This window comes from Carlito syrichta, unplaced genomic scaffold, assembly GCF_000164805.1.
Source record: "Carlito syrichta isolate Samal-C Ts95f unplaced genomic scaffold, Tarsius_syrichta-2.0.1 Scaffold314725, whole genome shotgun sequence".
NCBI lineage: Eukaryota > Metazoa > Chordata > Mammalia > Primates > Tarsiidae > Carlito > Carlito syrichta.
In genome coordinates this window covers 61,949-81,268 of record NW_007258821.1, presented here as the reverse complement: position 1 = coordinate 81,268, position 19,320 = coordinate 61,949, and the positions used below count along the sequence as shown (strand labels likewise).

The window sequence follows — 19,320 nt, the reverse complement described above, 5'->3', positions numbered from 1 at the left end:
ATGAGGTCTCGCCAAGTTGCCCAGGCAGGTCTCGAACCCATGGGCTCAGGCAATCCACTCACCTCAGCCTCCCAAAGGTATGGGATTACAAGGCTGAGTCACCAAGCCCGGCGAGAAATTAATTTTGCCGATGTGGCAATGCTACTCTGTTTATGTTACACTCTCTCCATCCCCACAAAAAAATCCATTATTTGTGAAGTATTTACAAATATAATCACAGTAGGACTGGCTTTCTTTAAAATATTTCAGGAGGTGGCTGGGCATGGTGGGTCAGCCTGTAATCTCAGCACTTTGGGAGACCAAGGCAAAAGGATTGGCCTGAGTTCAGGGGTTCAAGACCAGCCTGGGCAACTTGGTGAGATCTCATTTCTACAATAAATCACAAAAACTAGCCAGGCATGGTGGTGTGCATCTGTAGTTCCAGCCACTTGGAAGGCTGAGGCAGAAGGATCACCTGAGGCCAGCAGGTTGAGGCTGTGGTGGCCATGAGCATGCCACTGCACTCCAGCCTGGACAACAAAGAATGAGACACTGGCCGGGTTCGGTGGCTCAGCCTGTAATCCCAGCACTTTGGGAGGTCGAGGCAACTGGACTGCTGAGCCTGTGGGTTCGAGACCAGCCCAGGCAACTTGGAGAGACCTCGTCTCTACAATAATAAATAAAATATTAGCCAGGCATGGTAGCGCACACCTGTAGTGCCTATAGTTCCGGCTACTTGGAAGGCTGAGACAGAAGGATCGCTGAAGCCTAGCAGGTCAACACTGGGGTGGCCATGAGTGTGCCACACTGCACTCCAGCCTGGGCAATGAAGTGAGACTCCAACTCAAAAAAAAAAAAAAAAAAATTCCAGGAGGTAGAGAATGGGGGAATATAAATGTAACAAGATTGGCAGAATGTTGTTGAACTTTATGGGTACATGAAGACTTATTATACTATTCTCTCTATTTTGTGTAAGTCTGAGAAGTTTTATAATAAAAATATAAGGGAAAAATACCACAGAAGACAATAAGCAAGTCTGGATAACGAAACTTCACCTCAAGTGAATTCTTTCTGTAAGATTTTCTCAGGTAAAAGTAAATATCAAGGATGAAGTTCTAACAGTAAAAAAAAAAAAGTTTTTTTTTTGAGTTGGGGGTCTCATTTGTCACCCAAGTTGGAGTCTAGTGGCATCGATCACAGCACACCATAGTCTTGACCTCCTGGGTTCAGGCGATCCTTCCATCTCAGTCTTCCAAGCAGCTGGGATATGGGCATATGCCACCACGCATGGGTAATTTTTCATAGAAATGGGATCTATGTTGCCTATGCTGGTCTTAAACTCTGAGCTCAAGCAATTAATCCTCCCACCTAGGCATCCCAAAGCATTGGAATAACAAGTGTGAGCCACTGTGCCTGGCCTCTTTAACATATATATTTTTTAATGGGTCAGCAGATGATACAGAGTCAACCATGGTAATTTATAGCCCCAAATTATCTGCAAAAAGAGAAACTCAAAGACCTAGAAGACCAAGGGGTATACTCTCTTTGGGAAATTTTTAAAATTTTGGCCACAGCATGCTCAATCTGGCTGCTGTAACTGTTAATGAAAGTTGAGTTTTATTGATATTTTATAGAGATGGGGTCTCGCTATGTTGCCCAAGCTTGTTTTTGAACTCCTGGACTCAAGTAATCCTCTTGCCTCAACCTCCCAAAGTGCTAGGATTATAGGAGTCAGCCACTGTGCTTGGCCAAAAGTTGATTTTTTTTCTTTTTTTAGTTGGAGTCTTACTCTATCGCTCAGGCTATAGTGCAGTGGCATGCTCATGGCCACCTCAGCATCCACCTGCAGGGCTCAGGAGATCCTTCTGCCTCAGTCTTCCAAGTAGCTGGCACTACCAAGCCCAGCTAATTGTTTTTTTCAATTATGGAGATGAGGTTTTTCCAAGTTGCCCAGGCTGTTCTCGAACCCGTGGGTTCAAGTAATCCCCTCACCTCAGTCTCCCAAAGTGCTGGGATTACAGGCTTGAGCCATAGCCCCTGGCCCAAAATTTGATTTTTAAATAGACTAAGTTGAGAATTTAGCTCCTTTTGTCACAAATGAAGCTACTCACCAATTTTCAAGCTAAGAAATCAGTAATCATTTTTATTAGGAAAAAATAATTCAGAAAAGGTCTTTGAGATTTTAGTCTGATCCTTTTTTTTCTAAGTCGGAGTCTCACTCTGTTGCCTAGGCTGGAGTGCAGTGGCACGCTCATGGCCACCGCAGTCTCGACCTGCTAGGCTCAGGCAATCCTTCTGCCTTAGCCTACCAAGTAGCTGGAACTACAAGCGCATGCTACCACACTCAGCTTATTTTTTGATTTATTGTAGAGACAAGGTCTTACCAAGTTGCCTAGGCTGGTCTCGAACCCCTGAGCTTAGGCAATCCTCTCACCTCAGCCTCCTAAAGTACTAGGATTACAGGTTTATGCTACTACTCCCCGCCTCCTTTAAAAAAAAAACAATAACAATAGCACAGAGGAACAGAAATTAAGCAGTATGTTAAAAAAATCACAGAGAAAAGGCAGTGACAGAGCCAGAATGAGAACCTATATTCCTAACTCCTAGTTTAACTCTTTCTTCTACCTCATCTTTTATTTTAAATTTCCTGGTCACCTAGAATATGACTGGGACAAGAAAGCACCAATAGAACTAGGATGCTCTGAATAAATCTCTGATTTGTTAACAAACAACATGAAGCTTTATTTTCTTCCCTTGAAATACCTACATCCTCTGGGACAAATAAATCTTTCATTTTCACTGATAGAGGATTAAGAACACAGTCTTCCTCCTTCAGTTCCTCTCAAGAAAAGTGACATGCCGGCTCGGTGGCTCAGTCTGTAATCCCACGCTTTGGGAGGCTGAGGTGAGTGGATTGCCTGAACCCACGGGTTCGAGATCCGCCTGGACAACTTGGCAAGACCTCATCTCTACAATAAATCAAAAAATTAGCCGGGCGTGGTAGTGAATGCCTGTAGTTCCAGCAACTTGGAAGGCTGAGGCAGAAGGATCACCGGAGTCCAGCAGGCCGAGGCTGCGGTGGCCAGGAGCGGCCACTGCACTCCAGTGTGGGTGACAGAGTGAGACTCCAACTCAAAAAAAAAAAAAGAAAAAAGAAAGAAAATTGACAACATTCAGTTCCTCTGGCAACAGTCATCAATGACACTGGCAAAAATAGAAAATTCTAAGGTACAGTGAGTTAGAAGGAAAAAAGAAAAAAAAATAGTAGGAAAGTACCTTTCATTTCTTTATCATTGTTCTAAATCAGACAATGTCAGTAATCTAGAGAAGCAGAAACTGCCTTTCAAGTCCAATGCTTGAAAGAACTGTTTCACAATTTTACAGATATTAAGGTCCTCACTAGTATAGAAAGTACCTTTTTGGCTGGTTTGTTTTTGAGTTGAAGTCTCACTGTGTCGCCCAGTGTGGAGTACAGTGGAACATATATGGCTACTGCAGCCTCAGTCTGCTGGGCTCATGTGATCCTTCTGCCTCATCCTTCTAAGTAGCTGGAACTACAGGCGTGTGCCACCACACCCGGCTAATGTTTTGATTTATTGTAGACATGAGGTCTCACCAAGTTGCCCAGGCTGGCCTTTAACCCCGGCGCTCAGGCAGTCCTCTTGCCTCTGCCTCCCAAAGTGCTGGGATTACAGATGTGAACACCGTACCTGGCATAAGTACCAAGTTTTTGTAATAAGACAGTAACAATTTAAGAGGAAAAAAAAAACTCCATTCATCTCAGACAAGAGTCGTTTTTGTATATGTGAGACCATGAATGACTTGCTCTGATTAAAAGCATAAGTTTGTGAATACTGAATCTGCATTGAACAAAAAGCGCACTCCTGATAAGCAAACTCAAAAATTTGTTTTAAGAATCTTGGAATTGACGACAGAATCAGTTAATCCTTGGCAAAAGTCCACATTAACTCGTAAAATAGTTTCTGAAAAAATGATCAATAATTTCACCTGCTATGTAAGAACTCAGAATTGCTTTTTTAGAAATGCTAAGGTCAGAAAGGAAAGTTCCCCTCTGTACTGTTTTCTCCTTCACCAAGGACTCCTGGTTCAGATGGCACCCATTCAACAACAAATATTTAACCTGGTTTAAAGTTAAGTTAGTTTACACACATAGACTTTCAAATTAGTGAGGTGAGCAATAATAGCACAGTGGGTAGGAACGTGGGGTCTGAAATCAGAACACCTAGGTTGGCTAGGTTTGAATATTAGATCCAACATTTACTAACTGGGTACTTGGACAGGTTGTTTAAAATTTCTCTAGGTCAGCCGGGCTCGGTGGCTCAGCCTGTAATCCCGCGCCTTTGGGAGGCTGAGATGAGTGGATTGCCTGAGCCCGCGGGTTCGAGACCCGCCTGGGCAGCGAGACCTCATCTCTACAATAAATCAAAAAATCAGCTGGGCGTGGTAGCGCATGCCTGTAATTCCAGCTACTTGGAAGGCTGAGGCGGAAGGATCACCGGAGTCCAGCAGGCCGAGGCTGCGGTGGCCGGGAGCGGCCACTGCACTCCAGTCTGGGCGACAGAGTGAGACTCCAACTCAAAAAAAAAAAAAAAAAAAATTTCTCTAGGTCAGGCCAGTTAACTACAAAATGTGGAAATACATGTGCCTTACAGGATTGCTAAAAGAATCAAATGAGATAAGTCACGAATACAGACTTCATCTATCATAAATACTCTATAAATGCTAGCAATTATTATCACTGTGAATTATGAAACCCCATCTACAGGATGGGAAGGGTCAAGAGGGGAAATGAGAGATACAACAGCAAGGGAAGAGAAAAGGAGCTGAGGCTAGTTTATTGAAACAAAAGGAAAAGAGCTGGGCACAGTGGCACACGTCTGCAATCCCAGCATTTTGGGAGGATGAGGCAAGCGGATTGCCTGAGCCCAGGGGTTCAAGACCAGCCTGGGCAACTTGGTGAGACTTCATCTCTGCAATAAATCAAAAAATTAGCTGGGCATGGTGGCTGTGAGCATTGCCACTGCACTCCAGCCTGGGCAACAGAGTGAGACACTGATACAAGTTTAACAAAAAAAAAAAAGCCGGGCTTGGTGGCTCAGCCTGTAATCCCGCGCCTTTGGGAGGTTGAGGTGAGTGGATTGCCTGAGCCCGCGGGTTCGAGACCCGCCTGGGCAACTTGGTGAGACCTCATCTCTACAATAAATCAAAAATTAGCCAGATGTGGTAGCATGCACCTATAGTTCCAGCTACTTGTAAGGCTGAGGAGGAAGGATCGCCGGAGCCCAGCAGGTCGAGACTGCAGTGGCTGGGGAAAAAAAAAGTTAAAAAAAAGAAAGAAAGAAAAAAAAAAAACGGGTTCGAGACCCGCCTGGGCAGCGAGACCTCATCTCTACAATAAATCAAAAAACCAGCTGGGCATGGTAGCGCATGCCTGTAATTCCGGTTACTTGGAAGGCTGAGGCGGAAGGATTGCCGGAGCCCAGCAGGTCGAGGCTGCGGTGGCCAGGAGCAGCCACTGCACTCCAGTCTGGGCGACAGAGTGAGACTCCAACTCAAAAAAAAAAAAAAACACTTGGAAGGCTGAGGCAGAAGGATCGACTGAGCTCAGCAGGTTGACCCCGGGGCGGCCGAAAGTGTGCCACTGCACTTCAACATGGGCGGCAGAGTGAGGCTCCAACTCAAAAATAAAAAAATAAAAAAAAAAGGAAATGAAGTTGAAGTTACAGGAAAACGTTGAAGGAGATAAAAGGTAGTCAACTGATTCATTCTATTGTAGAATTGTGAGAAAAGATACTTCTGTGTTAAGATAACATCTACTCTGGGGAGAGCAGAGGGATACAGGAGCTATAGTCAAATAGTGCTTCTAAGATAACCATAGCCTTCTCAGAAGGCCATGCACTACCACTACAAAACGTCTGCAATTGTTATGGGGAAGAGGAGTTGGCTGCTAGTTACTGGGAGGAGCTCATGCTTCTTCAGCAGATACACATCAGATCTACCTCTCTTACGGTTGACCCCACAGCACAGAAAGTTGAAACCTAATGAGGAAAAACAGAAAGTTATCACTTACTTCTGGGGTACTACCTGCTTACAGAGAAGAAGCATTAGAAAAGAGGGTGAAAACCCACACAAGTTTAATTTGACCAGGATATGGTCTAAACCCTAGCACCATACTACGAAATGTGAGATGATTTTTTGCAATTCTTGGTAAACATCCAAAAAATGACAGGAGACGCTCTGGCACAAAAATTCCAAAAGCAGTCACAAAACATGTACCCCAAATCATTTCACTCTGGAATGAATTCAGATTGGCAAAACATTTCTGGTATAAAGTTCCTTTGCATGCAGCCTTCAATCTTTTAACCCTTTGCACTCAGAGACATCTCACGGATCACCTACCAGAACTCGACTGAACTTTTCTATGAAATAGTAAAAAAACTAATCACTTCATATTAAATAGTAGAGTAGGAACCAGTTGTTTTATTGTAATAATACTTGGCTTATAATGGGATTTTGGATATTGAGGAACTTATTTTTGACAAAAAAAATCAAAACTTTGTATTTTATATTTTTCTAATGTGTTAGAACATGTAAATAGTCACCAACATGCACTGCAGATTCATCATTACATGTTGTGCAAAGTAATTTGTTTGATGTCTTCCACCTGGTGTTTTTCTATTTGAGCAGACAATGCAGTCTCGTTTTTCTTCCTCCTTCATTAATAATACACAACCTAGCCGGGCTCGGTGGCTCAGCCTGTAATCCGCGCTTTGGGTGGCTGAGGCAAGTGAATTGCCTGAGCCCGCAGGTTCGCGACCCGCCTGGGCAACTTGGCGAGACCTCATTTCTACAATAAATAAAAAAAATTAGCCAGGTGAGGTAGTGTGCGCCTGTAGTTCCAGCTACTTGTAAGGCTGAGGCGGAAGGACCGCCGGAGCCCAGCAGGTGGAGGCTGCAGTGGCCGGGAGCAGCCACTGCACTCCAATCTGGGTGACAGAGTGAGACTACAACTTAAAAAAAAAAAAAATAATAATAATAATATGCAACTTATTGGCCAGTCTGTTGTTTGAAGATGTGGAAGGACACACTCGTGATTCCTGGAAACCAGTTTTCAACTGATCGATCATATCTCGGTATATATTCCACCTCTTTATTTGTTTTATGCAACTTGAATGGAAAACTAAGGAAACATACATTTTGAAAAACCTGCACTTACATAAGTTTATCCTGCATAATCACCAGCAATTTATTTATGTCTCCTGAGAGGGGACATCTGGGTGCAAAGAGTTGAGAAAAGAATGCTCATACTTTTTTTTTTAAGTGAGAATCTCACTCTCGCCCAGTCTGGTGTGCAGTGGCTGGGCTCAGGTGGTCCTTCTGCCTCAGTCTTCCAAGTAACTGGAGCTATAAGTGTGTGCCACCATGCCCAGCAAAGTTTTCTTGATTTATTGTAGAGACAAGGTCTCACCAAGTTGCCCAGACTGGGCTTGGGCAATCCTCTCACCTCTGCCTCCCAAAGTGCTGGGACTACAGGCATGAACCAGGTGCCTGGCCAAAATTTGGCCCTATTTAGCAAAATGCCTTAAAAGTAAATGTGTATGTGTCCAATAATTTGAACTAATAATTTATCCTAAGGAATTAATTAGTCAAGCAGACAAAGATGTGTATATACCTTTGTCTGGAATATGGTTGTTTATTGCAGCACTGTATATATTATTATATAGATTTTATGATTGGAAAGAATCTAAATGAACAAGAGGGGACTAGTGACAGAAATCATGGTACAGTCATAAAATGAATACTATAAAATCATTATTTTATCTATATTTATGGATAGGATGTCACAATGAACCAGTGAGTAGAAAAAGGTAAAAATATAGTACTGTATCATTTTTGTAAAACCTTTATCTATAAATTTACATGTACTTACAGATATAGAAAAAGTGCAAAGGATTACATACCAAAATGTTAAAATATGTCTATCTCTCGATTGCAGGATTAGGCAGATTTTGTAACTTCAAGTTTCTATTTTTCCTTATCTATGTAAACAGTTTTTCTTTTTAAATTGTATTTCTTTTTTCTTATGCATAAGTTTTCTATAATTGTTAATGTGCATATTACAAATAACAAAGAAAAAAGATATACAAAGCTATCCTATTGTTGTTTTCTTTGCTTTATAATCCATTTTTCCCAGTAAACCAGTGCTCAACAGTCCCATACATACAAATCACCATCACTCCTCACCACACATTAACTCAAGCTCATTACAATCACATTATGCTGTTGTAAAGATAAGTTAGAAGAAAAAATGTGAAAAGAAAATGCCTAGAATGCTGCTGACAATCCCAGCCTAAAAATAAGCATAATTGCTATAGTTTCTTTTTCCTTTCTTTTTTTTTTGAGTCAGGGTCTCAGTCGCCCAGGCCAGAATGCAATGGCACAATCACGACTCACTGCAGCCTTGAACTCCTAGGCTCAGGCAATCCTTCTGCCTCAGGCGAGTAGCTTGGGACTACGGGTGCATGCCACCATATTTGGGTAATTTATTTTATTTTTTGTAGAGACAAGGTCTCACTATGTTGCCTAGGCTGGTTTCAAATTCCTGGGCTCAAGTAATTCTCTTGACTTGGTCTCTAAAAGTGTTGGGATTACAGGTGTCAGCCACTGCACCCAGTCAATTAGTATATTTCATACTCTTTCTCAACTATGTTTACTTTGAGATGCCTATACAACCTGAAGCAACCTGTATCAGTACATATAAAAGGTTCTCTCTAAAAAAGATAAACATATCCCTCAGAATACCAATGGTCTCCTATCAAACAGGAATTCTCAATTTCAGCATTATCTCCTAGATGCCAAGACTTGAAAACTATTAAAGACCTAGTCTCTAAACTATAAAAATAAACTGGGTAGAAAAGAAAAAAATAGCTGGGAAATGACTGTTACTAAAATAATTTCAGAACAGCAGAACTAATCAAATCAAATGCCAAAGTGGAAACAATCCAATCAGTGCTTGCTAAAATACAAAGTTGAATCATCACACTGTGTCACAGAAAATTTTTCTGAGTAACTCTGTACCAGTCTTAAGGAAGCATTCCATTTTGGTCCTTGGCCCCACCCTAAATTGTGTTTGTGGTGAAAAAGATACTGGAGAAACTGGTTGCTAGTCACCTGGCGAAACACAACTATGATTCTCCACCACTGGAAATCACGGTGGTGTTTTGCCAGAAACCTACTTGCTACTACTAAGCAACTGGAGACTAAGATTCACTACTGAGAAGGAGAAAATGTAAAGGAAAGAAAAGAAAAGCCATCAATATAATTCTGAGAAGTGTGAAAAAGGCAAACTTCAGAAGGGCAAAGAGCTGGTCTTAAAACGGGATAATTTGGCAGGTGCAGTGGCTCAACCCTGTAATCCCAGCACTTTGGGAGACCGAGACAAGAGGACTGCCTGAGCCCAGCCTGGGCAACTTGGTGAGACCTCATGTCACACACACACAAAAAAAAATTAGCTGGGCGTGGTGGTGCACACCTGTAGTCTCAGCTACTTGAAAAGCTAAAGTGGAAGGATTGTCTGAGCCCAGCAGGTAGAGGCTGCAGTGGCTGTAAGCGTGCCACTGCACTCCAGCCTGGACAACAGAGTGAGACCCCGATTCAAAAAAAAAAAAAAAAAAAAGAGGGGATGATTTAGCCTGGCGTGGTGGCTCACACCTGTAATCCCAGCACTTTGCAAGGCAGAGGCAAGAGGACTGCTTGAGTTCACAGGTTTGAGGCCATCCTGGGCGAGACCTCATCTCTACAATAAATCAAACAATTAGCCAGGTGTTGTGGTGGGTGCCTGTGGTTCCAGTTACATGGAAAGCTGAGGTGGAAAGATCACCTGAGCCCAGCAGGTCGAAGCTACGGTGGCCGTGAGTGTACCACCGCACTCTAGCCTGGGTGACAGAGAGTCTAACTCAAAAAAAAGGGTGTGGGGGAGATAACGTAAACAAAGATATTTCAGACAGTGAACAGCTCTGAAATTAGTTGTTATTTTCCCCCCAGCATGTGGAACAAAACAGAGTTGGCCTTAATAGCAGAGCCTCTCCCAGCACTTTCAGAGCAGAAGCATTTCCGACAAAGAGGAGATTACATCATCTACCAGAGGAGAAACTAAGAGGCAGTGTATGACTGATTTCAATGTTTGAAGCGCACATATAATTTGGGGACGCTAGAGGCTAGCCGGAAATGCATTCCTCAGATGACTGGAGTTTTGTCTGAGCAGGTCATAGGAAAGAAATCCCATAGGTCAATCTACCGACACTGACACATAATGCCAGTAATTCCTACATAGAGCACAAAGAGTTAAGCAGGAGCAAACTGCTAACACTTAGCAGACTCTTGGTTAATAAGATTAAGAGCCAGACACTTTAAAAGGGAAAAAAAGAGGCTAAAGCAAAACCTCCTACAACATAACAAAACAAAAACCAACATCAGCCTAAATTGTTTGCTGGACTATCTGAAGCAATCTCTCTGGGTCTAGTTAACTTGGAATACTGAAAGCCTTTCTAACTATATCCTTGTAGGTGGGAGGCACAGTATGCTCTTCAATTGAAAATACTGAAATGTCAGCTTGCCTCCTGAGAAGCACTGCTGAGCAGACAGCTGTGAACCACAGTGTTAAAAAACAATTGTACCATCTCTATACCCCCAATAATGACGGAGTCAAGCCAACTAAGAAAACCAAACCACATCCTCAGAAAAAAGCTAAATTTTCTTTCCTAGCCAGTGTCGATTTTTCCTAAGAATCTTCTAGGAAAAAAGTCAGAAGGGCAAGGATGCTTCGAGAGACAAAAGCTCAAAAGCTGTTTGAACTACCAGTCTTGGGGTCACCTCAGCTAATAAGCCATTTGAAAGCAGTACAGCAAGAATGAGCCACAAATTTACAAAGATTCATCTTGATAACATACAGTCCTCATGCAACACCTTTGCAGCTAGTAACAATTTCTCTGAACCTCAGCTTTTCTAATTTGGAAAATGAGGGAGTTAAACTAAAATAATTACATACTTCCCACTAGGGACCTTTTGCATTGAGTTCTATAACACCAAGTTTCATGGTTCTCAGGCCTCAAATAGGTATTCCTTGGTACCAAAACTTTACTTAAAATTATGAAAAAAATCCAAGTTCTTCCTTAAAAGATTTGGGACTTGGGTCTCCTCAATAATCCACCCATGGCCAAAAGGCATTTGAGAATTTTGGCAGATAGCCATCTCTTAATTCCATTTCCAAATCTGGCCTTATCTAGAAACAGTAATGAATTTTGCTGGATTAGAATGTACATATTTCAGCAGAGAAAGTCTAACTTTAATAATATCATAATGAGCCAGGCTCAGTGGCTCAGCCTATAATCCCGCGCCTTTGGGAGGCTAAGATGAGTGGATTGCCTGAGCCCGGGGGTTCGAGACCCGCCTGGGCAACTTGGCAAGACCTCATCTCTACAATAAATCAAAAAAATCAGCCGGGCGTGGTAGCGCATGCCTGTAGTTCCAGCTACTTGGAAGGCTGAGGTGGAATGATCGCCAGAGCCCAGCAGGTTGAGGTTGCGGTGGCCGGGAGTGGCCACTGCACTCCAGTCTGGGTGACATAGTGAGACTCCAACTCAAATAATAATAATATCATAATGAGTATTAATTGCCCCAAGAATGAACTTCAAGGCAATTATTCCCCTACCCTGTTCCAAGGAAATCAGAGATATGCCCAAGTTACTTCTCTGTCATCAAGCCCCTTTTATACAGGTTCCTGTCAATAAGAACTTGAAGTTTCCCATCTGGGCAACTTGGCGACACCTCATCTCTACAATAAATCAAAAACTAGCCGGGCATGGTAGCGCGAGCCTATAGTTCCGGCTACTTGAAAGGCTAAGGCGGAAGGATAGCCAGAGCCCAGCAGGTGGAAGCTGCGGTGGCAGGGAGCGGCCACTGCACTCCAATCTGGGCGACAGAGTGGGACTCGAACTCAAAAAAAAAAAAAAAGAACTTGAAGTTTACCTATACTGTGCCCCCCCCAAAAAGGCTAATATACTCAAAAAGAAAAACGTCTATCCATCTTCCCTTGCTCACCTCCTCATTGCCCACCTCCCACCACCAACATCACTGATCCTTGGGATAGTGCTTATTCTGGATTACTTCCACACTGCTCAGTTCAGTATACAAAACAAACACTAACATACACAGAGCTCTCTACAAGAGACTCCCTCCTCTCTTTTTGCCTAAGTCTTCCTCAGATCCCAAGAACACGGAGACTTTCAAGGAATTAGATGTTTATACATCAGTACATACAAATAAGCAAACTGGCCAGGCACGATGGCTCATGCCTGTAATCCTAGCACTTTGGGAGGCTGAGGCAAGAGGATTGCATGAGCCTAGGGGTTCTAGACCAGTCTGGGCAACTTGGCAAGATCTTATCTCTACAATAAATCAAAGAATTAGCCGGGTGTGGTGGCGCACACTTGTAGTTCCAGCTACTTGGAAGAGTGAGGGAGAAGGACAGCCTGAGCCTAGTATGTCAAGGCTGCGGTGGTCATGAGCATGCCACTGTACTCCAGCATGGGCACAGCGTAAGACTCCAATTCAAAAAAAAGAAAAGATTAAAAGCTCATAGGAGATATGACCAAGATAGGATAAGCACAAATAGAAAATTAAACAACCCTCTTTTGTGATGGGAAAGGGTGGAAAAGTGGTGCAATAGGGGAAAAGGCAAAGGGGTCTCCTCTAGGAAACACCATCGGTCCAAACACTCTCTGAGTCTGAGTGATGGGTTGAGTTTGAAACAGAAAAAAAAAAAATTCCCTCTACCTGGCTATCAGGAAATAGCATACAACCTACACTTTTGTCTTTCATCAAGAAAACCAGTAAAAAGAAAAGAGAAAAAGAAACGGGCAACTTGGGTCCTGTTGTCTTCAAACTGGCAACTTGGGTCTTGTTGCCTTCTTTATGTCAAGTAAGAATACTACAGCCGGGCTCGGTGGCTCAGCCTGTAATCCCGCGCCTTTGGGAGGCTGAGGTGAGTGGATTGCCTGAGTCCGCGGGTTCGAGACCCGCCTGGGCAGCGAGACCTCATCTCTACAATAAATCAAAAAATCAGCTGCGTGGTAGCGCATGCCTGTAATTCCAGCTACTTGGAAGGTTGAGGCGGAAGGATCGCCGGAGCTCAGCAGGCAAGGCTGCGGTGGCCGGGAGCGGCCACTGCACTCCAGTCTGGGCAACCAAGTGAGACTCCAACTCAAAAAAAAAAAGAAAACTACAAAATTCTAAAAGAGAAAATGTCCACCTTAGAGAATAAAATAATCACCTTCGCTCTCCCCAGTTCTGCTGCTGGTCTGGTATTATCTCTGTTGTTCATTTCACAGGCTATAGTTTCCATTATGTTATCAAGGAAAAACAGGCTAATAAAAGATTTAATAGTTATTAAGTAGCACATATTTGAACAAGGGTATTAATCAGGAGAGTCTTATATCAACCCAGAAGATCCCACAGACGTTAACAAGCAAAACATAAGATTTTGGCCTGGTATGGTGGTTCATGCCTGTACTACCAACACTTTGGGAGGCTGAGGTAGAATGATCATTTGAGGCCAGGAGTTCAAGACCAGCCTGAGTAACATATCAACACTCCATCGCTACAAAACAGTAATTAAAAATTAGAGGCAGGCACAGTGGCTCACACCTGTAATCCCAGTACTTTGGAGACTAAGGCAAGAGGATTGCCTAAGGCGAGGAGTTTGAGACCAGCCTGAGCAACTTGGCAAGACCTCGTCTCTACAATAAAGCAAAAAATTAGCCAGGCATTGTGGCGCCCACCTGTAGGGTCAGTTACTTGGAAGGCTGAGGCAGAAGGATCACCTGAGCCCAGCAGGTTGAGGTTGTGGTGGCCGTGAGCGTGTCACTACTCTCCAGCCTGGGGTACAGAGTGAGACTCCAACTAAAAACTAAAAACAAAAAAACAAAAAACCCCACCAAATCATTTGTGTTCCTGATAAAATCATATGGGAAGGAATGACAATTTAAAAAATACTCTGGTCTGAAGCAGAAGCAGAACAGTTCATGATCATCTAAGGTTTCAAGTGATTTTCCTTGGGGGAAAGACATGTGATTCTATCACAGAGCTCTTATTTCAGGGAGGCAATATACACCTTAGCATCCTAACTTTCTAACCCCTCCACTAACTTCAAATCAAGTCTCTGAAACAGAAACTCTTTAGTCTCTTCATAGTGGTTAAAATGGCACTAACTGGCTGAATTTCAAGCTCTAGATGGACCATAAGAAGTTAAACTAGAGATAGGGAAAGAGTTTCTCTAAACACTGGTGTGACAGATGGTCATACAGTCAAAGACTCTCATCAGGGTTGATTTTATTATTAAGCGGTGCCATTGTTCAAACAATGATGATGGTAGAGAAAGGAAGAGAAGGAATAAATTTCCTTTACACACCAAACAGCTGAGACTAAACAGCAAACTGCATCACCTCTTATTATTCTGAGTTACCCCTATAATGCTCGACTAAGTATACAAGGCAAATAAGATATACAGAACTCCCACAAGGGACCTGAGCCCTGCTCAAAGTTTAAGGACAAGCACAAGATGATGGCTGCTGTAAGCTGATATTCATTCATAATTGCCTCCCCTCAATCCAAACATGGAATTACTCCAAAGGGAAAAGACATTCAGCATCTCTTAGAGCTTATGGTTTGCTTTACCCTCTGCATTTCACTTAGCAGTATAATAAAAGACTGGCTCTGGCTTAGTGGTGCAACAATCTAGACGGGAGTTTCATATTGGAAGAGAACAACTCTTCTAATCTCTCCTGCCCAATTCAAACACCAGAAGATTTTGAGCCCCCAAACGTTAGGAGTGATTTATCTAAAATAATGTCTGTTCCTGAACTGTGAACTGTTACATTCTTTTTTTTTTTTGAGTTGGAGTCTCACTCTGTTGCCCAGACTGGAGTGCAGCGGCCACTCCCAGTCACCGCAGCCTCGACTTGCTGGGCTCCGGTGATCCTTCCGCCTCAGTCTTCTGAGTAGCTGGAATTACAGGCGTACGCTACCACGCCCGGCTAATTTTTTGATTTATTGTAGAGATGGGTCTCGCCAAGTTGCCCAGGCGGGTCGCGAAGTAACATTCTTATTTTATATGTATTTTCAACACTGGCAGAGAATCTTATATCTTTAGGATTTCGGGATTTTATCAAAACTTATGTGAAGTTCAACTAAACATCAAAGAACAGTAAGTTGGTTTTAGGAAGGTTGAAACACACACCTAGGCCTTCTAGCCTTAAACAATTTAGAAATCATAAACCATCACTTATTCCTGCCACTTATTTCTACTTCCCCTGGTACTATCCAAACAGAGAGGCACTCTCCTGCAATCACAAATAGAATATCATATCCCCTTCAAAATCATATCCTTGAAAAGAAAAATTCTATTAAGTTCACTAAGCCCAAACCTAAGCAAACACAGTCAACACTGCATATATATCTACACACAAAAGTCAACACTGCATATATATCTACACACAATAATCCCACGTTTCCTAGTATATTTATGAACAGAATTTTTCTTAATCCAACTATTTCAATATTTGCCAATGAAATAGAGGAGGGTGTGAGACACAAAAGTTTAAAAAAAAAAGGGAATCAATCAGGCTCGGTGGCTCAGCTTGTAATCTGGTGCCTTGGGAGGCTGAGGTGAGTGGATTGCCCAAGCCTGCGGGTTCAAGACCCACCTGGGCAACTTGGCAAGATCTCATCTCTACAATAAATCAAAAAATTAGCTGGGTGTGGTAGCACACGCCTGTAGTTCCAGCTACTTGGAAGGCTGAGGCAGAAGGATCGCCGGAGGTCAGCAGGTCGAGGCTGTGGTAGCCGGGAGCGTGCCACTGCACTCCAATCTGGGTGACAGAGTGAGACTCCAATCCAAAATAAATAAATAAATAAAAATAAAAAACAAATTAAAAAAAGGGAATCTAAGGCTATTTATTTGCAACTTAAACGTTTCTATACCCTATACCACTTTTACATACTAGAGTCAAGAAGCTGTAAAGTCCACTTAAGCCTAATAGTTGACTTTCTGATGAAAACAAAAACATTATACAATCTGAATTATCAACTGTCATCCCTAGGATTTGACAGAAAACATAAAGATTGGCCGGGCTCAGTGGCTCAGCCTATAATCTCAGCACTCTGGGAGGCCGAGGCGAGTGGATAGACTGAGTCCACAGGTTTGAGATCAACCTGGGCAATTTGGAGAGACCCTGTCTCTACAATAAATCAAAAAATTAGCCAGGCATGGTAGCGCGCGCCTGTAGTCCGGCTACTTGGAAGACTGAGGCAGAAGGATCACCAGAGCCCAGCAGGTCGACACTGGGGTGGCCATGAGTGTGCCACTGTATTCCAGTCTGGTCAACAAAGAGACTCTAACTCAAAAAAAAAAACATGAAAGAAAGAAAGAAAAGAAAATAGCAAATAGTAACATCTAAAAAATATATTAGGAATATTTGGAACATGAGTAAAGACAAAAGATGAGGAAGATGTATCAATAAGTAACAAAGAAATATTTCCTTGTTATTTCCAAACCTGTCTACCTGGCAGGTACTTCCATGAAATAAGGCTGAATCAAATTTTGGGACATGAACACATGGCTTTTAAGATTAACCTAGGCTGGGCGCAGTGGTTCATGCCTATAATCCTAGCACTTTAGGAGACAAGAGGTGAGAGGATTGCCTGAGCCTATGGGTCCGAGACCAGCCCAGGAAACTTGGTGAGACCTCATCTGTATAGTAAGACAAAAAATTAGCCGGGTGTGGTGGTGCATGCCTGTAGTTCCAGCTACTTGGAAGGTTGAGGGGGAAAGATCACCTGAGTCCAGCAGGTCAAGGCTGTGATGGCCATGAGAGTGCCACTGCATTCCAGCCTGGGCGACAGAATGAGACTCCAACTCAAAAAAAAAAAAAAAAACATAGCCGAGCTCGGTGGCTCAGCCTGTAATCCCGCATCTTTGGGAGGCTGAGGAGAGTGGATTGCCTGAGCCCACGGGTTCAAGACCCACCTGGGCAGGCGAGACCTCGTCTCTACAATAAATAAAAAAAATTAGCCCGGTGTGGTAGCGAGCGCCTGTAGTTCCTGCTACTGGGAAGGCTGAGGTGGAAGGATCGCCGAAGCCCAGCAGGTCGAGGCTGTGGTGGCCAGGAGCAGCCACTGCACTCCAGTCTGGGTGACAGGGTGAGACTCCAACTCAAAAAAAAAAAATTAACCTGGCTTTCAGCAGAGCAAATATCTGACTTGATAGTTGAGAAGTTTGCTTAAGGACCACACACAACCATTCATTCTGGTTTGGAGAGTAGAAGGTTTCAAATTAAGGAGCTGTTGGATTAAAAACAAAAAAAACCTGCTGGGCTCGGTGGCTCAGCCTGTAATCCCGCGCCTTTGGGAGGCTGAGGTGAGTGGATTGCATGAGCCTGTGGGTTCGAGACACGCCTGGGCAGCGAGACCTCATCTCTACAATAAAAAATCAAAAAATCAGCCGGGCATGGTAGCGTATGCCTGTAATTCTGGCTACTTGGAAGGCTGAGGCGGAAGGATCGCCGGAGCCCAGCAGGTCAAGGCTGCGGTGGCCGGGAGCGGCCACTGCACTCCACTCTGGGCGACAGAGTGAGACTCCAACCCAATAAAAAAAAAAAAAACAAACCTGTCACTTGTACTTCATCCTTTTTTATGCTTAGAACGCAGCATGAACTGTTCTGTTCTGGCTCTCTGATGCTTTTATAGGAAAGGCAAAAATCACCTCTCAAGAAACTAAAAATAGAAGTACATAAATAAAGCCGCAGTTCGTGAAGAGGATATTTGTGACTAGGTATTCTCTCCTCTGAGCTGGAATGTGAAAGGTGGAACCCTCTACGTAGCCAATTCAAAATGGCAAGGATGCAATCCCAAGCCTAAGGAAACATCAAAATCTCAAGTAAAGCATCCAATATCTGGCAATCTCCCCTAGTCACAGTGTAGAGGCAGCAGTTACTGTGGGACACCAGACATTTCTGATGGAAGCTCTAGAACAGTTTCTGACTCACCCCCCCCCCACAAACATACACATTTTCTCTCCTACACACAATCTGTTGCTTTTCTTGTGGGCTTCCTCAGCCTTCCCTTGCCTTCCTTAGTTTCTGACTACTTTGAGCTCTGTATATTACCATTCTCCAAGTTCCAAGCTCCTGATACAGCCTATGCATTCTTCCAGTTCATTTTCTATTACGTAATCCTTCCTCACAGCACTCAGTCACCCCCCCACTCATCTTTCTTTTTCTCGGGCCTAATTCCCAACATCCCGTCCCTCAGTCTCTGCTCCAATTCAAGACTCCATTCCATATTCCCCATCTGTTTTTCAGTCTTTTGACCGCAATGCCTCACATTCCACAGACTCTCTTCAAAACTTCTAATTCCTTCCCAAAGTTGGGCAATCTAGAGACAGAAGTTAGTTTGAGAAAGTGTGTGTGTGTGTGTGTGTGTGAGACAGAGAGAGACTGTGAGCGCGCGTGTCGGCGTGGGGGAGGGAACGAAGTGAGAAGGAATGACGCATTCGGGGGCGTCTTTGAGGAAAAAGATGTCTTCGACAACTCCCACCCCCAGTAAAATTCACGATCCCCCTGCAATCGGAAGCGTCCTACAACTCTCCAAGAGCTTTTCAGTCCCACGGCTTAATTTTCATCCAGTTAACCCGCAATCAGCTTGGTTCTACCTGCCTCCCACACCAATTCGTCCCTCTACTCATCAGCCCTCCACGTACTGAAGTCTCTCTACTCCCTTCCGTTTCTCTTCTGTTTCCTTCCTTCCCCCACCTTCCATCTCCATCCCTCCTCCTCGAAGTCTTCAACCCGGCCTATTCTAAGACTGCCAACGTTTTCTACAGGTTCTCTTCTCAATCAAATCCCCCCTTTCCGCGGACTCCTGCCCTCTCATCAATCGCTGCTTTTTGAAAGCCCAGCCCTCTTTCCCCCCTCACCAACAACCCCTAGGACATTCCCAGCTACCGCTGACCTCACAGCTCTCGCTCCTCCTCCCATCGCACATTCCTCACCAGACCCCTGCCCCGCTTACCTGAGGACGAGGTACCGGAAGGGACCCCGGAATCAGAGGATGAAAACCCAACCGCCGACGGCCCAGAGGAGGCCGACGCCATCTTGGCAGCCCCCTCCCCTTCAGCGGCCTGGCTCCCTTCTCAATTGGGCCCTTCCTCTTCTCGGAAGCGAGTCTTCCCCACGTCTGTTCACAGAACCCGCGTTCCGCGGGTCA

General features: G+C 43.8%; 1 protein-coding gene across 3 annotated transcripts in view; it reads right to left on the bottom strand.

Annotated features, from left to right (window-relative positions):
• Positions 1-19,320, bottom strand: part of PIP5K1A (phosphatidylinositol-4-phosphate 5-kinase type 1 alpha) — a 54,292-nt gene extending 34,972 nt beyond the window's left edge. For all 3 annotated transcript variants that reach the window (XM_021719463.1, XM_008071787.2, XM_008071786.1), the window contains exon 1: positions 19,126-19,320. In XM_021719463.1, coding sequence (XP_021575138.1) covers positions 19,126-19,207 — 82 coding nt within the window. In that variant the 5' untranslated portion in view covers positions 19,208-19,320. The remainder of the gene's footprint in view (positions 1-19,125) is intronic.